This window comes from Myotis daubentonii, chromosome 13 (assembly GCF_963259705.1).
Source record: "Myotis daubentonii chromosome 13, mMyoDau2.1, whole genome shotgun sequence".
Taxonomy (NCBI): Eukaryota; Metazoa; Chordata; class Mammalia; order Chiroptera; family Vespertilionidae; genus Myotis; species Myotis daubentonii.
This window is the reverse complement of record NC_081852.1, coordinates 24,838,205-24,858,582: the sequence shown is the minus strand read 5'-3', so window position 1 is coordinate 24,858,582 and position 20,378 is coordinate 24,838,205. Positions and strand designations below refer to the sequence as shown.

The 20,378-nt window shown below is 39.5% G+C and overlaps 2 protein-coding genes across 2 annotated transcripts in view; one reads left to right on the top strand and one right to left on the bottom strand.

Annotated features, from left to right (window-relative positions):
- CTNNA3 (catenin alpha 3) overlaps positions 1-20,378 on the bottom strand; it is a 1,315,594-nt gene that overhangs the window by 753,379 nt on the left and 541,837 nt on the right. The gene's annotated exons all lie outside the window — the stretch shown is intronic.
- LRRTM3 (leucine rich repeat transmembrane neuronal 3) overlaps positions 16,821-20,378 on the top strand; it is a 146,035-nt gene continuing 142,477 nt past the window's right edge. The window contains exons 1-2 of the mRNA XM_059662560.1: positions 16,821-17,584; positions 17,944-19,475. Coding sequence (XP_059518543.1) covers positions 17,581-17,584; positions 17,944-19,475 — 1,536 coding nt within the window. The 5' untranslated portion in view covers positions 16,821-17,580. The remainder of the gene's footprint in view (positions 17,585-17,943; positions 19,476-20,378) is intronic.

Genomic DNA, 20,378 nt, shown 5'->3' with positions numbered 1-20,378 from the left:
AAAATTTTAGACTGAAAGTGGTGCAAGCTACCAAAGACACCCTGAGCTGGATTTTTTAAGATACTGATTGATAATTGTTGACTGGTTTTTCATTGACCAATATGTTATGGGCATTCACAAAGAAGTCTGCTCATGCTGAATTCTAGTTAGGTTAAGTTTTATAACTTGCCCAGTGTTAATTCCTTCTTTCTTCCCTTTTTTCCTTCTTTCCTTCCTTCCTTCCTTCCTTCCTTCCTTCCTTCCTTCCTTCCTTCCTTCCTTTCTTTCTTTCTTTCTTTCTTTCTTTCTTTCTTTCTTTCTTTCTTTCTTTCTTTCTTTCTTTCCTTCTTCCTTTTTTTCTTTGCTCCCACCATCATCATTTATTTTCACTTGCTTTTTAGGTTGTTAAGTCATTGCTATTCTCTTTCTCTATTAAAAACATAGTTTTTCCATTTTCACTGCTAATTTCTATATCTTTTCTCCATTTGTCTTCTCCTCCTCCTCCTCTCACCCTAATCCTGCAGTTCACCTCTTTAGATGTGAGAGTGACATTTTCATCTCAACTGAGGCGGTCAACAGCAATGGCCTCTTCTTGCACAATTGTCCTCTTCTTCATCATGCTGCTCTCCGTCATCCTCTCCATCGCCCTCTACAAAAGCGCTGGCTTTCATCATGTTCGACCTCTACTTGTGTTCCTTGTGGTCAGCATCCTCCTAGAAGGTAAGATTCTTATGTGCCCGGTCTCCATCTAGCAGGAAAGGCCATATCTTGAACCAACAGCCTGGATGGCCCCTCCCACATTGGGTTCTAGGCTCCTTGGTGTCTGGAGAAATCATTCACTTTTGCTACTGTAGGTTTTTCTTTGCTGGGATTTTCTTCAGATCTTGCTTCTGGATGGGTGCCATGTGTATGAAGTCACACAGTGCCCTGTCCTTTTTTCATGAGAGCACTCACTGCCCACATGATAACAAGTCTTTTACTTGTGTGCCATCCTGGGTTATAAACACTATGAGTAAAGAAATGTATATTTTCTTTCCTCTTAATTCTACCTCCAGCATCAGGAATATGACTGGCACAAAGCAGACAGACAAGAGCCAGACTAGAAACAGTCTTTCATATCAGGCTTGTTCAAGCTGGCTTCTAAGCCAGCCTTCTTCACCCTGTTGGCAAGCTTTTTTTTTAAGCTGCAGATATTCCAGTAAGGTCCTTAAATGAAAGCCGATGTAAGCCAAAAAGCCACCTAAGATAATATTCCAGATGAGGAACAAGAGTAAAGAGCCCTAAATAAGAAGTTTGTCCCCAAATTGCTCCTGCTATTTGACAAACAGCTTCAAATAAGGGATTGTTTTTTCTCTGTATACAAGGTCACTACTTTCAAACACAAAGGCAAGTGCCCTTAGAGTAGAACTTCTCAGGTTGAAAGAAAATGAGGGAGCAATAAAAATCTATCTGCAACACTTTTCAGTAGAATGCACATTGCAGATGATAAAAATAAGCCAGTATTCTGGCTAATTAACCTAAATTGTGAGTATCTGTCATACTTAGTATATGCTTTTCTCTTACACTTGAGCATATCTTGGATAGCAGACCTGTGAATCAGCCACAGGTATTCCTTCCAGGACTCTTTGTTAGCTAGAAGTATGTCCCCCTGAATCACCTTGATTTTTTTCCTTTCAATAAACACACATTGAGTATGTGTTATCTGCTAACAGTAGATATTTAGAGATGAATAAGATTCTACCTTCCCTGAATTTAAAACTATTTTCTTGGAAAAATTTACATATAAATGATCACAATTCAATGTATTTATATGCCAGATATATGGTACATAACCAAGTGTGCTTATAAGGAAGTCAACAAAATCCCTAGAAGTTTTATGGGGAATATAACATTTGAGATATATCTCTTAGAAGATTTCACCAGACAGAAAATGGGGGAAGGCTGTTTCTATAAGAGAGGACTTGCCGAAACCGGTTTGGCTCAGTGGATAGAGCGTCGGCCTGCGGACTGAGGGGGTCCCGGGTTCGATTCTGGTCAAGGGCATGTACCTGGGTTGTGGGCACTTCCCCAGTGGGAGATGTGCAGGAGGCAGCTGATCGATGTTTCTCTCTCATCGATGTTTCTGACTCTCTATCTCTCTCTCTTCCTCTCTGTAAAAAATCAATAAAATATATTTAAAAAAAAAAAAAAAAGAGAGGACAATACAGTGACTTAAGGCATAACAGAACATGGCTTGTTCAAAGATAAATACCTGGGTACGCCTGGGTTGTAGATTGCATAGCATATTGGATAGTGAGTAGAAGTGATGACAAAAGGGTAGATTTCAACCAGATAGTAAAGGATCTTGGTACCTTTCAATAAGAATATTAGAACATTAGTATATTATTATATTAGAATATTAGTGATTTTTTTTCCTTTTCAGAGCCAATAATTTACATATGGCAGAGAGTTAGGGAAAGGTGAGCCTGAATAATTCAACATCAATAAAGATTTGTTCTATAAACAACTTTTCCAACAGTAGAAGAAATTTAAAATATTTTCAATGTGATGCATTGAATTCAAGTTAATAAAAATTCTATATAGTTGCCAAAATATTATTGGGATTACCTTTGAATGGTGAAACAATAGTTCCTATGTTTTATCATAAATCTGTATTGCTTTTATAACAGGAGGGAAACAAACTTAAGGAATAGTTTAACTGAAGACTTATATGTTTCATTTCTATTTAACAAAATAGATTTTAAGCCCAGCCAGCGTGGCTCAGTGGTTGAGCATCAATCTCTGAACCAAGAGGTCATGGGTTCGATTCCCAGGCAGGGCATATGCCCAGGTTGCAGGTTTAATTCCTGGTAAGGGGTGTGCAGGAGGCAGCCAATCAATGACTCTCTCATCACTGATGTTTTTATCACTCTCTCCTTCACACTTTCTCTCTAAAATCAATAAAAAAAATATTTTTTTAAAAATAGATTTTAAGTCTTAGTTGTCTGGATAAATCTAGACAAGACTAGAAAAAAAATGATCTTTTAATATCTGCTATTGTTTTTCACATGATATAAAAACTGGTTTAGATTCAAAGAAGACAGAATGGTTAGAAAAATACTAGAGTCAAAGGATCTATAGTCAACTCAAAGTTCCTATACCTGGCATAGAGCCAGATATTTCATCTCTTAAAAGCATCTCAGAAGGAAAACATCAAGATTAAAAATCATATACTCAAAATCAAAAATATTTTAATGACTTTAACTAAATACTATAAAGAGGAAAAATATAAAGTCAATGTAGACGTTTTGCCTTTAAGAGAAGTCTGGTGTCAAATATAGATAATAATTAGAAGAAATCATTTACATGACTTTGTGATTTTGATACCTATACCCAGTTTTTAAACGCAGGCCTATATTGGCTTATCAGAATATACAAACTTAGAACATAAATAAATGGTTGCCTATTTAAAATAGTATATTTACTTATGATGCTCTACTTCCTAGAGATGTAAACACACAAATACATACACACATATAATATATCAAGTTCACACATCATACATACATATGTCAAGTTCAGGTTTTTCCAAAATTTTACTATTAAGTCAGAACACGAATTTGAAAAAAGCAAAGTATATCTTTTTCTGTTTGAAATTTATTTTAAAATGTAAGGGATAATAATTGAAATCACACCTTGATACCAAAAAAAAAGGTGAGAAAACATCCCTATTTCAGTTCAGAGTATACCTGGTTATTTAAGAAAACATATACATTCAATTCTGTGATTTCTACTTCATTATAAAATTACAAACTTATTCCTTTGAGCAAACATTGGGCTTAGGCAAATTTAACACATTTATACATATTGAAAATGTCTAAATTTGCAAACAGTTAAAATAAACACAGAATATAAATTACTAGAGAAGATTTAGCTTAAACGAACATTATGGCCTGAAAAGTCATTCTATTTCCACCAAGTATATTCCCTCAATATCCACAGGAAGAAATAAACACACACACACACACACACACACACACACACACACACACAAAATAGTATTTTAAAATATTTTTTTCCCTAGCACTTTTTGTGGCAGATGGCTTGCAGAAATGAATAGGTTGGTCTAGGCCAGTGATGGCGAACCTATGACATGCATGTCAGAGGTGACACGCAAACTCATTTTTTTGGTTGATTTTTCCTTGTACAATGGCATTTAAATATATAAAATAAATATCAAAAATATAAATCTTTGTTTTACTATGGTTGCAAAGATAAAAAAATTTCTATATGTGACATGGCACCAGAGTTAAGTTAGGGTTTTTCAAAATGCTGACACGCCGAGCTCAAAAGGTTTGCCATCACTGGTCTAGGCTAAAAGGAAGATGTGGGAGGAACCTCACAAAAGTGACGATTCAAAGTTCAGAAATAAATGAACAAATGGGGGGAACTTCAATTGCAACCCCAGAAGAGTAAATAAAATAATAGTGGGCACACACTGAGTTAGACAGCCAAGGAAGCAGCAGTCAATACAACATACCCAAGTTTCTTTGGACTTAAAAGATCATATAGAGAAATATGTGCACAGTAAGAGACCTGATAATGATACTGGTGGAAAGTTCGCCTGAGAGACATGAACTACCAGGAGGACAGCAGCTCACTTGTAAAGACCTTTCCCTCCATGTCTAACCTTGGGCTACAGCCCTGGCTTGTATAACAACTCAGCCAGTCTTTCTCCCACCTCCCTGTCATTCATTACCTGCCATGTCTCAACTCCGTCATGAGAAATTAAAATCTGAAACATGGCAGCTTGAGTGCACACTTTTATTGCCTCTTCCTCCTCAAAACTCATATAATGATAAATGAATACAAATGAGGGTAAAGAGGAGATAAGAATGGATGAATGCTGTTATATTTTTTGAAAACATAGAATACGTGATATGTGACTAGAGTCAAGAAAGCTACAATGTATTTGGTTACTGAAGGGGGACCCCACACTGTACAGAAAAGTCTTGAGATGCTCCAGAAGGTAAAGGTCGCTGAAAGTATGAGGACTGGTTTAAAGTCTTCATGGAGAGTAATTAACTAACTGCCAGATCCCCATCATCAAACCAAAAAAACAAAATGGACTGAATGTTTGTGTACCCCTCACACCACCCCCACCACCTGCAAATTCATATGCAGGGGCCCTCATCCCCGATGTGATGGTATTGGAGGTGGGGCTTGAAGAGATAATTAGTCATGAAGGAGGCACCTCCATGAGAGGTGATGTATCTCTCTGTCATGTGAGGACACAGCAAGGAGGTGTCCATCTGCACACCAGGTAGAGGGACCTCACCGAGAACCCAAACACACTGGCACCTTGAGCTCAGACTTCCAGCCTTCAAATCTATAAGAAATAAATCTCTGTTGCGTAAGCCACCAGTCGATGGAGTTTGTTATGTAAGTCACCTTCAGCTAATACACTACTACTTTCTTCTAACAGAAAAGAGGAAAAGGCTATTTCCTGGCAAATTCAAACATGAGAAGCCAGACCTAAGGATATGAGGCAACCTAGTGAGGCTTGAGACTAAACAAGGAGGAAGTGAATGAGATTGTACATAATGAACTCAGGGATCTCAGCATCCTTGCCCTGCCTTGTCCCTAGATCTGTTTCTTTCTTATGGGGTGAGGCCACAACATTAGTAACAAAGAAACAGAATTTCCGGAGGATGAGGCCCAGAAATCAGGATTTTAAAAAGATTCCCAGGTGATTCTAATGTGCAGCCAAGGTTGAGAACCACTGCACTAGAGCCAATGCTGGAGATTGAGCGTCATCTCTGGGGAAAAAACTATATTTATTCATCTTGAGATTCCCCAGTGGAAAGGCGAGCTCACTGTTTAATCTTGCTACCACAAAACCCAAGCCAAACCCTTGCCCATGCACCAGGGACCTTCTCTCAGCTTTTAGTGCCTCACTCATTAATCTGAATGAGCACATGAGAAACTTAACCTTTGAGAAAACCGTCCAACTAGAAATAGTCCAAAAAGAACTGACTCTAAATCACCCCAAAGGAAATGGTGACATTGTAGCAGGCAGTATATGACCAAAACACCTCATATAGTATCCTCAGAGTGAGAGATGTTACTTTCATTAACGTAAAGCAGTATGCCATGAACAAGGAGAAAAGAGGACTAAAAGAGCTCCCGGAGATAACAAATATGATCACCTAAACTGGAGGCAGGGGGAGGATGCACAAACCTTTTCTGTAAATGGACACGTAGTAAATATTGTAAACTTCCGGGACTGGGTCTCTAAACTCTGCCCTTGCAAGGTGAAAGCATCCTTAGACAATGCATAAATGAATGAGTGTGAGTATGTTCCTTTATTTACAGAAACAACATTATTTACACCACTTGACCCAGCAGAAACATTTTTTTTCTGCTGACATAGTTTGCTGACATCCAATCCCAATTTTATATAAATAAGTAAGTAAGTAAATAAATAAATAAATGAATATTGTGACCTAAAAGCTGTAGATAGCACCTAAAAGTAAGAGAAAAGATAAAGAGATAGAAAACAGGAAAGAAAGAAAGAAATATAATCAATTCAAAAAGTCCAAAATCGGCCCAATAAAACTTTTAGGGAGAGAACATAGAAAATGGGGAGAGGTAATTAAAAAAAAAAAAAAGCAGACAAAAGTCTTGACAAAAACTGAAAGACACAAGTCTTCATTTTAAAAGGTCCAAATGAAGAAAGGCCCAAAACAAAATACATCTTTGTACAATATCCAAACACCAGGGGAAATAAAGCATCATAAAAGTTTCCAGTGAGAAAACAAAAGATGACACACAAAGGAGTGAGACTCGGAATAGCATCTGCTTCTCAACAGCAAGAGCAGGTGTGAGAAGACAGCAGAGCGATGGCTTAAAGATTCTGAGGAAAAACGATTTCCAATTGTGAATTACACATACAGCCAATCTATTCATCAGTAAAGACAAAACATTCCGACGTGATTTTCGTCTCACATGCACCCTTCCTTGGGAACTACTAGTGGATATGCTTTAACGAGGTGAGTGGTTCACTACAAAAATGAATATATGGGGTCTAAGAAACAGAAAATCACACCTGGAGAACGTGAAGGGGAGAATGAGATTAGCAGCTGTGATTAGATATTGGCGCAGAGACATGGACTGCTGCAGACAGAAGGGACCATCTGAATTGATTGTTTGGAAAATTTAAGCACTTGACAAATCTTTTAAAATATTGGGAAAGACAACTAACACGAGGTATAGACGAAATTAAGCAAATTTGAGAGAGAGAGAGAGAGAGAGAGAGAGAGAATGAGAGAGAGAGAGAGAGAGAGAGAGAGAGAGAGAGAGAGAGAGAGAGAGAGAACATTTCTTAATTGAAAAAACACACACCAAAAAGTTAAATGGAAATGGAAACATAATCTAATACCCTACTTAAATCAATAGCATTATCACTTGCACAGCCATTTTCAGTTAAATACTGTCCATTTATGTACCATATTAGCATAGGATGTGGGAAACACACGGTTTCTTCAGTTATAATAGCAAAAAGTAAAAATATCAACAAAATTCAGAAGTATTATGAGGAGGAAATAAAGAGTAATTGATGAAGCTGAGGAGAAAAGAAGCAAGCATGGGTGTTTTCAATACAAGCCTTCTCTTCTATTTGCTTTTCAAACTATGTACATAAAGTTTAGTTCTCTATGATTCCTTAATATTTTCCATTTCTCAGAGTTACCTATTAAATTTCAAATATATTAAGAAAGCTAATACTATAAGCAAATATCAGCTAATAGCATGGAATTCATTTGTTGAAAAAAAATATACAGCCCTAATCGGTTTGGCTCAGTGGATAGAGTGTCGGCCTGCGGACTCAAGGTTCGATTCCGGTCAAGGGCATGTACCTTGGCTGCAGGCACATTCCCAGTAGGGGGTGTACAGGAGGCAGCTGATCGATGTTTCTCGCTCATCGATGTTTCTAACTCTCTATCCCTCTCCTTTCCTCTCTGTAAAAAATCAACAAAATATATTTAAATATATATACATATATACACCAAAAAAGGGACCCTGGCCAGTGTGTTCAGTGGTTAGAGTGTTGCAGGTTTGATCCCCAACCCTGGTTGGGCATGTGTAGGAGGCAACCAATCCATGTGCCTTCCTCACTTCTCTCTCTCTCTCTCTCTCTCTCTCTCTCTCTCTCTCTCTCTCTCTCTCTCTCCCTTCCTCCCTCTCTCCCTCTTCTTCTCTTTCTTCCTCCCTCTCTAAAAATCTATGGAAAAAATATCCTTGGGTGAGGACTAACAAAAAAAAGGGGGGGTTACCATAGCCACTAGGGACAAAGAACTGAAGACAAGGAAATCACCAAGGAAAAGGTAAGGAGGCACTTGGGGAGAAAGCTTCTCTTTTCATTGACTGTGTGTAACTCAGGTGTGAGCATTGGGCTTATTGTGGGATAAGACTGATGACCAGCGACAGTCTTTGAGTGGGTGGCATCACATCTGATGAAGCAAATATTCCTGGTGCCAACTCCAATCAGAAAACTAGATCTAAAAGCCAACTCTGTGAAGACTCATCAGTCATGTTTCTCTGTGTTATTTCTTAATTTTTTAAATTTCTTCAAATGTTGTTTAAACTTGCAGTTGTGCTAGTTTTTCCAAAAAGAGAATATTGTATGTCCACACTTGGGCTGCATTTTCAAAGGGGGAGCAGTGACTGCCTAAAGCCACTGTGCAGGTCTTGGTAGTGATCAATAAAAAGCTCAGAGAGATGATATCTGGGAGGGCGGAGAGTCCCATGCCTGGCTTCCTACTTGCTCTCAATGTGAAGTCCTCAGAAAGCGATTTTCTGACCACTCTTATCAACTGTCACTAGCTCTTATCCTCCCTTATTCTTCTTCATGGCACTTCTCTCTAGTCGACATGGTAATGCGTGTCTAAGATGTTCATTTGTTATTATCTCACCAACTAGAATGCAAGTCTTCTGATGGTAGGCGCTTTGTCTTATTCATCGCTGCATCCCCGGCACCAAGAACAGTGTAAGAGCTTGACAAATATTTGTTGAATAAAACAATTCTCAACCCAGTACCAGATATTTTGTTTTTATTAAGGACCCATAGCATTTGTTTCCAGGGACTAAGTCAATTTCTGCCTAAATCACAATTTTGCCACATGGGGGCTCTGTTTGTTAGCCACAAGGGATTCCTAAGCATTCCCCACACTAAAAGGGAACTACTTCTCAATCAGGATTAGGCATTAGTACACAGAAGGGTTCTCAGGCCCAGTTTAAGAGCCCTCAAATAGAGTGATACTTTTTATTGTAAAATAAGGACCCTCGGGCTCCTATTCCCTGCTACTACAAGGCAATCCTATGCAAGGTTTCTCTTCTCTCAGAACTATATCTCTTAGATTTGCAGCATAACATTTAAAAAAAAAAATCAGACTTACTATTTCCAAAACAAAAACAGAACTAACCAATGGAACATTATGCTTTTTTTTATCCAAATCAAGATTTCTATTATCTTTCCCTGCCTGGTTGTTGGGAAATTTAATTCTTAATGCTGGTATATTTTTCAGAAAGGCAAATTAAAAAAAAAATAGACTACTAAATTCAGCTGAAACTATTATGCACAATGCTTTCAATATAAGAAAATGTTATAGACTGAATGTTTGTGCCGATGCCCGGGCGCCCCCCCCCCCAATACATTTGTTGAAACCTGATCCCCAATGTGATGGTATTTGGAGGAGGGACCTTTGGGAGTGATTGGGTCAGGAGGGCAGAGCCTGTTCTAAAGGAGACCCTGAGGGCTCCTTTGCCCCTTCTGTCAGGCGAAGTCCCAGAGGGAAGACAGGGTCTATGTACCAGGCAGCAGGCCCTCACCCAACCTCAGACCCCCCAGTCTCCAAAACAGTGAGAAATAAATGTCTGTTGTTTATAAGCTCCCCAGTTTATATTCTGTTGTAACAGCCCAGATGATCTAACACAGAAATGTTTCTTTAAAAAGTTCTGTTACATCAGAATACATGTGAAGCAACCACAGCAAAATGTTGATTACGATACCATTTAAACAATATTGACTTTATATTCAAAGCACAGCCATCCATGTCAAGTAAAACATCAAATATTAAGGTGTAAAATTCGTTAAGAGACTTTTGTCTAAAACTCCTTTGTTCTTCTGTGAGGAATTATAAGAAATTTGGGAATATAGATAGGAGTATAAATTTTACATTGTGGCTCTGGTACCACATGTTCCTTCATGGAATTTGCTCTAAATGAAAAGCTAGAAAACTGATTTCTCTTGATACAAATGACTACATATGAATTTTCATAGCTGCTCTTTTGTCAGGAATGTTTTTGAGCTTTTGTTATAAGAGTACCTCAATATCAATACAAAATTTAGCAGGTTTGACTATAGGTAAAAAGGCAAGTACGATGGCAAGTGAAGAACAGAAATACTGGTATAAATGAAAGGTAAACCAACACAGACTCATGGCAATCCTTGATATTAAATCCTTAATATTAAATCCTTGCTCCCAACCTTTCCAGTTGATCCCATTACTCAGTTCTCCGGTAGCATAAATGCCACATCATAAAAGCACATATTTTCCTTCAAGCTCTAAATCTTTTATTATTTAAAATTTCTGTAAGTCTTAAATTTGCTACCAAGAGTGAAAGGTGCCCCAAGTATCCATTATGGGCTGGATATTCTGCTTAAATTAATGGACACCTGCTCAACATGTGTGCCATTAGAACTCACTCTTTGCAAGTTAAATGACCAAGGGGCAGCAGTCAACCAAGTACAGAACATGGAACAAGCTACAGTCCAAATGACCTGGTATCTCCCAACAAAACAATGGCATTAAAAAAATTAAAGAGACTTCAGAAACATGAAAGCCAAATGCAATGTTTGGGCTTTGCCTAGATCTTGACTACAAATGAACTTGAAGGACTTATTGTTAATTTCGTTAGGTATGCTAATGCTGGATGGTTCCAATAAAAGTCTTTCTGGTTCGAGCTACATTCTAAAATATATATGTGCTAAAGTCACATGATTTCTGAGGTTTGCTTTTAAAACACTCCAAAAAAATATGTGTATATGGGAAGGGAAGCAGGGATAGATAAAACAAAATAAGTGAAATATTGATCACTGTTAAGTTGATGTTATATATAGTATTCTCTTTACTTTTGAGTGTTTTTAAATTTCCACTAAACATACACCCCAAAGCAGTTATTTCCTCAAAGTCATATAGTCCACCTGTACATGTTATACTTTAAAAGATTTTTTTTTTCTGTCCCCGATTTAGCTGAGGGCTACCTCTGCAGGAAGTGACAGTGAGGAATGTAATAAAACCTGAGACTATGGATTGATGCTGCAGCATAAATGTCTCTTCAGGTGAGGGGGAGGGAGATGTGTTAGATAACCTTGTGAGGCCTCATTCATTTGAATTTGCCTCATTCCAGAAAGACACTGAGAAGCCAGTTTAATCATCAGACCTGGAACTTTATTCATCCATTTATTTAAGGCAGAGATGTTCACTAAAAACCATATGTGACCAGACAGGGTTTTTAATGGACCCCTTGAAGCAAGCAGATGGAAACCAAGGATATTTCAGAGATGTGTTAATGCTCTGATGAAAGATCGGGATATAATTACAACTGAACAAATGCATATGAGTATTCTAACCAACTAGATACGGAAAAAAAAAATCATTTCCATAGCTGCAGGAAACTCTGTTAGCATTCTGAGAACCCTATTAAATGACAGAATAACTGAGTAAAAAACATTAGGTTCTTTATAATATCTGGATCAAATGCATTTATTGGTGAAAGCACTTTATGAGCAAGAACACAGAATGTCAATGATGTGTGCCATACGATAAATAGTCTTGTTGTTAAAACTGTAGTAGAAAGGTTTCTGAGGAATTTTTAAATAATATTAGTAAATTCTGACTCTGCCTTTGGTCATATCAGTGTCTCCTTGATACATGCTCATCCTAGTTATACTCATGACCAGAAAACCTAGACAGAATCAAAGGAAAGATAATTTTCTCATAGGTACTCTGACTCCAGAAATATTTTATAGCACTTTAGAGTCTGTGATGTATTTACATATGAATTAAAAAAAAAAACTGATCCTAAATAAACACCTTAAAGATCGGTGAGTTCCATTTTGAGATAAGCAAACTGAGACCCTAAGAAATTTGGCCATATCCGTTCCAAATTCTAAATGTCAATTAGCATATACAATAAAAAGTATATGTCATTCTCTAAATTATTTTAGAAAGACAGTTTGTATTTTTCAAAGTTATTTTCTAGAAGGCTCAGCCCTGATGTTCCCTTTATCTGCTCTTCATGCAATTTCATCAAGGTTTTTGGTACCATTGTCCTCCAGCCCATAAGCAAACATGCTGCAATCTGGGCCATCTGAATAGAAACCAGTTTTGCTGTTGTGCAGCGGCTAATTTTGCTAATCATTTTATAGAATACTTTAAAATGCATCATCATTCTTTGAGGCCTGATATCAAGAAGATTTTTTTTAAATTAAATTAAAGTCTCATAATAAATTTGAAGAAAAGTGAAAGCAAAATCCAGACTTAATTCAAATGTGTTGAACTCTTGATTTTGTTCCCAACACTTGACCCATGGAAAGCAGTGAATGGCTTCACCAACCCCTCTGGTTGCTTAGCCCAAAAAACCAGGAATCATCTTACCTTTCTCTCTTTATCCTGTACCTCCACTTTTAAACCATGAGAAAACTCCTGTTGGTTTTACCGAAACATACACCCAGAATCTGTCCAATTCTTACCACATCCACTGCTCCCATGCTGATCTAAGCGCCCATCATCTCTCTCCTGGATTGGTGCAACAGCCTCCTGACTGGCCTCCCTGCTTTTCTTCTTGTCCTTTAGAGTCTATTCCAGTGATGGCGAACCTTTTGAGCTCGGCGTGTCAGCATTTTGAAAAACCCTAACTTAACTCTGGTGCCGTGTCACATATAGGAATTTTTTGATATTTGCAACCATAGTAAAACAAAGACTTATATTTTTGATATTTCTTTTATATATTTAAATGCCATTTAACAAAGAAAAATCAACCAAAAAAATGAGTTCGCGTGTCACTTCTGACATGAGTGTTATAGGTTCGCCATCACTGGTCTATTCCCGCAACAGCAGCACAAGTGATCCTTTCAAAGGCAACTTGATCACATCTTTACTCTGCATAAAATATTGAGTCAGCTTCTAGTTTTCTCCAGAATGAAGCCAAAGTTCTGAGAATGATGTGCAAAGCCCCCCATGGTCCAGAACCTGGTACCTCTCTGACTTCATCTCCAATTACTCTATCCCTAGTTCTCCCTACTCTAGACTGATTGGCCTCTTTGCTGTACATTGATCATATGATTGCTCTTGCCTGAGGACCTTTGCCCTGGCCATGCCCCGTGTATATTTAATGTTAATAACCTCATCTCCTTCAAGGTTGACTCAAGCCACTTTCTTAATAGTCCTAGTCATCCTATTTAAAATTGCAACCCACCTCACTCTTTGCACTCCCAATCTTCCCTATCCTTTTTCATTTGTTCTATAGTATATATGATCTAATAACATATAATTTTTATTTATTTTTATTGTCCATCTTACCTCTTTAGATTGTATGCTTAGATCTTTGTCTTGTACACTGATGTACTCCATGTGTCTGAAACAGTGTCTAGCACATAGTGGGTACCCAAACTATGTATTTCTTAAATAAATGAAACCTCTGAGGCCAACCCATTTATTAGCATATCAGTACATCCTGACTTTCTAAATTTATATTTGGCAATCCAGTTTCATATTGGTCTGAAATTTTGCATTATATACTGAGTTTGGACTCATTTACCTAATTTAAACAAAACATATTAAGCAATATGAAGTACTATATATAAGTATAATAAAAAGCCTTTAGATACATGACACTTACATTTTATAATTGCATAAATCTTTAGGGCCCTGGATTCATTGGGGAAATTTAAGAAGTCAGGTAGCTTATGGTTTGTTCTGAATGTGGTATTAGGTGCAAACAAATTGGCTAAATATATTCTGTACTGTAACTTTGCTTCTGTTGAGAGGCAGATCAGAAATAATCATGACAGTCAATGAGCAAAAGGAGGATAAACTTTGAAAAGTACACCAGCAGCCCAGCTGGTGTTGCTCAGTGGTTGAGTGTTGACCTATGAACAAAGAGGTCACAGATTCCAAGTCAGGGCACATGCCCTGGTTTCGAACTTGCTCCCCAGTGAGGGTGTGCAGGAGGCAGCCAATCAATGATTCTCTCTCATCATTGATGTTTCTATTTCTTTCTCCCTTTCCCTTCCTCTATGAAATAAATAAAAATATATTTAAAAAAATAAAAATACACTAGCAAATTACTAAAATCTTTTAGAATGTAAGTTGTTGTGGTGAGTGTTTTATTTTTTTCTTTTGAAAGGCTACTTTATGTTTTGCAAGTAATTTCTAGAGCCTCAAGTATTCAGTCTGGCTTGGAATTGCATTATTTTATTTTGGATATCTCTCTACTAGCCTCATGATGGTCTTCCTCTTCAGGCACTTCATTACCTTGACCCAGGACAGACCTGGTAGAGATGCCAGCTTACGGACTACTGCCAAGGTGATGGTCACACAAAGTGCCTGAAATCAGGTCTGCTCCAAGAATGGCTACTCATCACCTTGAGGAAAAGACCAACATAAATACCAATTACGAGATCTAAAGAGAGAATGTGAAGTCAGAACTATGGAGTAAGACAATATCAGAAGCCAAGGTATCAGGAAAAAAATGAGAACAAGGGCACAGCAGAGAATTTCATTCACCATAAATAATCCATGATTTCTCCCAGAAAAAGCAAAGTGAGCGAATTACATTCTCAGTGGGTTCCTCTGTGCTTCTGTCATCAGGGAATGAGAAAAGAATAAGCAGCACAAAGGTGATGGGGCCGCCAGTCATCCTAGAGGGGCCCTGAGCAGTAATAAGGCAAAACAGGCATCTTGATGGCTACTGCCCAGGAGAAGCAAGAGAAGTGGGAAGAAAAGCCAGAGGCTTTCAAACAACAGAGACGTAAGAGAGGAATTATAAATGTGATTCCCTTTAGTCTTTCTTAATACAGTAGTACAAATTGTCAATATCCAGTGGGGATGTCAGATGATAAAAGTTGTGATATGCCAAAGGTAATATTCAAAAGTACATTTACTATTTTCATGAAACCTATGGTTTCTATGAAGACACAAGATACCTACTTGAAAAGTGAAGATCACTTGTTGACCATCTACATGTTTCCACTTCCCAGTTTCTTGCCTTTTCACACACATTCTTTAAAAAAAACTTTCTATAAAATGGTATCCAATCACAACTGGCTGAGGAACTCTGCAGGGACCAATCCCATGTACACAAAACCAGCACTACATTACCAGTTTATCATACATCAAATGTACTTGTAACCCCCCCCCATAATAATGTTTTTATTCAATAAATATGTATTGATCATCTATAATGTGTCAAGTGCTGTTCTAGGTATCAAAGAAGGCAAGACTGAGTGAATTTCAGAAATCCATTGTGAACAACATAAAAAATATTCATTAAAGTAATTCTTTGTGAGTTAATGACACTTGGTATAGTCAATATTTAATACTAAATAACATGCAATATCAGTTGATATTCAAATAAAGTTGATGTTCAAATAATAGCTAATGTAGGCTTATTAGATGCCACATGTTATTCTAGGTACTTTCAAGATATTAAGATGACTTAAATCTCAACGCTTTATGCAATGGATTTTTGTTCTCACATCCATTTTGTAGAAGAGAAAACTGAGGCATAGAGAAGATAAGTAACCTACTCAAGGTTATATAACTGGTAAATTTTAGACAGGATTTGAATTTAGGTGCAAAAATCCATGTTCTTAATCGCTAGATGAAACTGCCCCTCCTTTAATTTTATAATACTTCTTTAAAAGACTCAGACCAAAAATATTCATACAAACCTATTCTAGGAAGGATTTTTTATTTTTTTACCACAGCTGCCCTGCCCCAATGCCTCAATCAGGCTAATTTTCACTTTAGTCATTTTAAAATGAAGGTAACAATGTTGTTGAAGCAAGATATCTAGTGAGATGTTCAAGCAGAACAGAGGTGTCATTCTGCATCTCAGCTCTGCCAGGTGCTTGCTATATGACCTTGAGCAAGTCATCTCTCCCCAAGTCTCAGTTTTCTCATCTGTAAAATGAAGGTTACAATGGGACCTACATCACAATACTATTCAAAGATAAAACAGGAATGCCCACTCACAGCACTTAGGAAGTGCTCAAATATTATTAGCATAATAAATAGCAGCCGCATGGATAAAGGGGACCTAATGATTTCTTGATCTTTCTATTCACACTAAAAATAGTTTACTTCTCTTCTAATTAAAAAAAAAAAAAAAAAAAGACCAAAACCAAAACAACAACAAACCAAGCCACAAGCCATTAAACCAGTGATCTATTTTGTGGGGAAACCAGAAAGGCATTTGGACACATGAGTTTCTGTGTCACTAGTTAACTCCTCTATTACAAAATGTTTGTGTTCTAGCGTCCCGAGACACCTTGCGTAATAGAATCACTGTCACTCCTAGAGGTCAAGTGGGCAGACAGTTAATGCTTCTCTGTGAACAGCTCAGTAAATCATCTTCTAAACCTCGGTTCAAAGCCCACGCTGAGGTTAAGAAAAACTGACGTTCGGTCTGTGAACTTAATGTCAAGCTCCAGAAAGACTCGGGCGGCACATGTGTAGCGAATTAAGTAGACGCAGACAATAAAGACGCTGCCAAACTGTAAAACAAGGCTTGGAAATTACAGAAAATGTTGCTCGTTATTGATTATGGTGACCATTCAGTTCTTCCCGAGCCACCCCAAACAATCATTCATTTTCCAGCCGAGAGCCTGCTCATTTGCAAGATAAAAGGGAGACATTTCTGCACATGCCCATAATGCTCTTCACCACTGGGGGCAGCTTTACATAAGACTGCATTCACGGAAACCAAAGCAACAGTCCGAGCAGCTTTCAGAATGACAGTCTGCAGAAGTGAGCTGAGCGTGTGCGCGGTCCCGGGCTCTCCTGCCTTCCGGGCTCCAAGGCAGCTCTGTGGCTGAACCGGGCGCTCACCGCCAGACATGCTGGGCTTTGGAATACAGATGTGGCAGCTCAGGTAGCCCCACGTCCCCGGGAGGAATACATCATGCTTCCTGATAAGAAGAAATTGTAGACGCCAGTTGCTTTTTTTTTTTTTAACACCCCCCCCCAGTTCCCTCCTCCCCCTCCAAAAAAACCTGTAAAGATGCAAAAACGTAATATCCATGAAGATCCTATTACCTAGGAAGATTTCGATGTTTTGCTGCAAATGCGGAGTTGGGATTTATTTGTTCTTGGAGTGTTCTGCGTGGCTGGCAAAGAATAATGTTCCGAAATCGGTCCATCTCCCAAGGGGTCCAATTTTTCTTCCTGGGTGTCAGCGAGCCCTGACTCACTACAGTGCAACTGACAGGGGCTGTCACGCAAGTGGCCCCCTAAGCCAAAGCAAAGACCTAAGGACGACCTTTGAACAATACAAAGGATGGGTATGTTTTGTCATTTTTCTTCTTTCCTTCCTTAAAAAAAAAAACAAAAACAAAGAATCCTCTAGTCTGTGTATTACTTCTGCCTTAATTATTTTACAGATTACCTTGCTCTGTTCTAAGGCTATAAATTCAATTGCTTAGTGAACACGTTTCTTGCTTAACTATTAAAAAAAAAAAAAATCACCAAAACCCTGAAGGCAATTCTCTTTAGATGACAAGGAGATGGTAATGTGATGTGAAATGTGGTTATCTAGATTTAAATGTTTAAAAGAGATAGCACATGCCTGCTCTTGCTTGATTAAAAAGAAACGCATTCTTTTTTTGGGGGGATAACTTTTCTAAGTTGTTTTTATTTTCAGGTTTCAATGTAATTAGGCTACTGAGCGGATCAGCTGTAGCACTGGTGATAGCCCCCACTGTCTTACTGACAATGCTTTCTTCTGCCGAACGAGGATGCCCTAAGGGCTGTAGGTGTGAAGGCAAAATGGTATATTGTGAATCTCAGAAATTACAGGAGATACCCTCAAGTATATCTGCTGGCTGCTTAGGTTTGTCCCTTCGCTATAACAGCCTTCAAAAACTTAAGTACAATCAGTTTAAAGGGCTCAACCAGCTCACCTGGCTGTACCTTGACCATAACCATATCAGCAATATTGATGAGAATGCTTTTAATGGAATACGCAGACTCAAAGAGTTGATTCTGAGTTCCAACAGGATCTCCTATTTTCTCAACAATACCTTCAGACCGGTGACCAATTTACGGAACTTGGACCTGTCCTATAATCAGCTGCATTCTCTGGGATCCGAGCAGTTTCGGGGCTTGAGGAAGCTGCTGAGTTTACATTTGAGGTCGAACTCCCTGAGAACCATCCCTGTGAGAATATTCCAGGACTGCCGCAACCTGGAACTTTTGGACCTGGGATATAACCGGATCCGGAGTTTAGCCAGGAATGTCTTCGCTGGCATGATCAGACTCAAAGAGCTTCACCTGGAGCACAATCAATTTTCCAAGCTCAACCTGGCCCTTTTCCCAAGGTTGGTGAGCCTTCAGAACCTGTACTTGCAGTGGAATAAAATCAGTGTCATAGGACAGACCATGTCCTGGACCTGGAGCTCATTACAAAGGCTTGATTTATCAGGCAACGAGATCGAAGCTTTTAGTGGACCCAGTGTCTTCCAGTGTGTCCCGAATCTGCAGCGCCTCAACCTGGATTCCAACAAGCTCACATTTATTGGTCAGGAGATTTTGGATTCTTGGATATCCCTCAATGACATCAGTCTTGCCGGGAATATATGGGAATGCAGCAGAAATATCTGCTCCCTGGTGAACTGGCTGAAAAGTTTTAAAGGCCTGAGGGAGAACACCATCATCTGCGCCAGCCCCAAAGAGCTGCAGGGAGTCAATGTGATCGATGCCGTCAAGAACTACAGCATCTGTGGCAAAAGTACCACGGAGAGATTTGATCTGGCCAGGGCCCTCCCCAAGCCCACGTTCAAGCCCAAGCTCCCCAGGCCGAAGCACGAGAGCAAGCCCCCTCCGCCCCCCACGGTGGGGGCCACGGAGCCCAGCCCAGAGACCGATGCTGACACGGAGCACATCTCTTTCCATAAAATCATCGCAGGGAGCGTGGCCCTGTTCCTGTCCGTGCTCGTCATCCTGCTGGTGATCTACGTGTCCTGGAAGCGGTACCCGGCCAGCATGAAGCAGCTGCAGCAGCGCTCCCTCATGCGAAGGCACAGGAAGAAGAAGAGACAGTCCCTCAAGCAGATGAATCCCAGCACCCAGGAGTTTTATGTAGATTACAAGCCCACCAACACCGAGACCAGCGAGATGCTGCTGAATGGGACGGGACCCTGCACCTATAACAAATCGGGCTCCAGGGAGTGTGAGGTATGAACCCTTGCGATAAAAGCGCTCGTAAAAGCTGGGCAATAAGTGGTGCTTCACTGAACTCCGGTGACTATAAAGGGAACGTGGTGCCCCCTCCCCTTCCCTCTCCCTCTGCTGGCAAGGTCCTCCCCCATCCGCTTGAGTACACTCATCACACTGGTCCTTTTCCTCTCCTGCATAAGGCACCCACTGAAACTTAAATACCACGATCAATGTGCAGCTTGAACTGTGGTTTAACATAATGCCTATTGTGTCAGGCCCTTTATTGATTCCATCCGTGTCACACTGTTTTCAGATAAAACTTCCTTTTTACAATTAATCCCCCACATCTGCTGTGATTCTGCTAGACCCAGATGCACAGTTCTGGGAGGTGTGCAGTTTGTTGGCAAATCCAGGGAGCAGGGGATGACCCCAGGTACTTGGACCTTGAGCCGATTCCAGGAGGATGCCCGAGGACAGGAACGTTTAGAGGCCGGGCCTTGAAACAATGCCTGGCCCCAAAAGAAAACCGCAGGGAGCTATCAAAGGATGGTGCTGGGTAAAAGCAGCACCACCAGCTGGTTCCAGAGGCGTCTGGATGGTGCTGAGGCAAGTCTAGGGGAAGTGGTGAAGGGTTAAAATGCTGCGGGGAGACCAGCGCAAAATGTGAGGAGATGGTACACATACAAAGTTTCCCACCTGAGAGCTTGTCGCTGAAAGCCAGCCCTGTGACATCAGACCAGAGGCTTCCCTGTCCTTTTCTTCTAGCCTCTCCATTTCCAAAATAAGCCCCTTCACTAACTAGCCAGGAAGCAAATGTGAGGAGGCAGATTTCCCCACCGCTCCTCACATCAGGGACTTTTCAGAGACCAGGCTTGCACATGGGAAGGCAGCTTGCTCTAGGCATGTGGTGGGGAGCTTCCC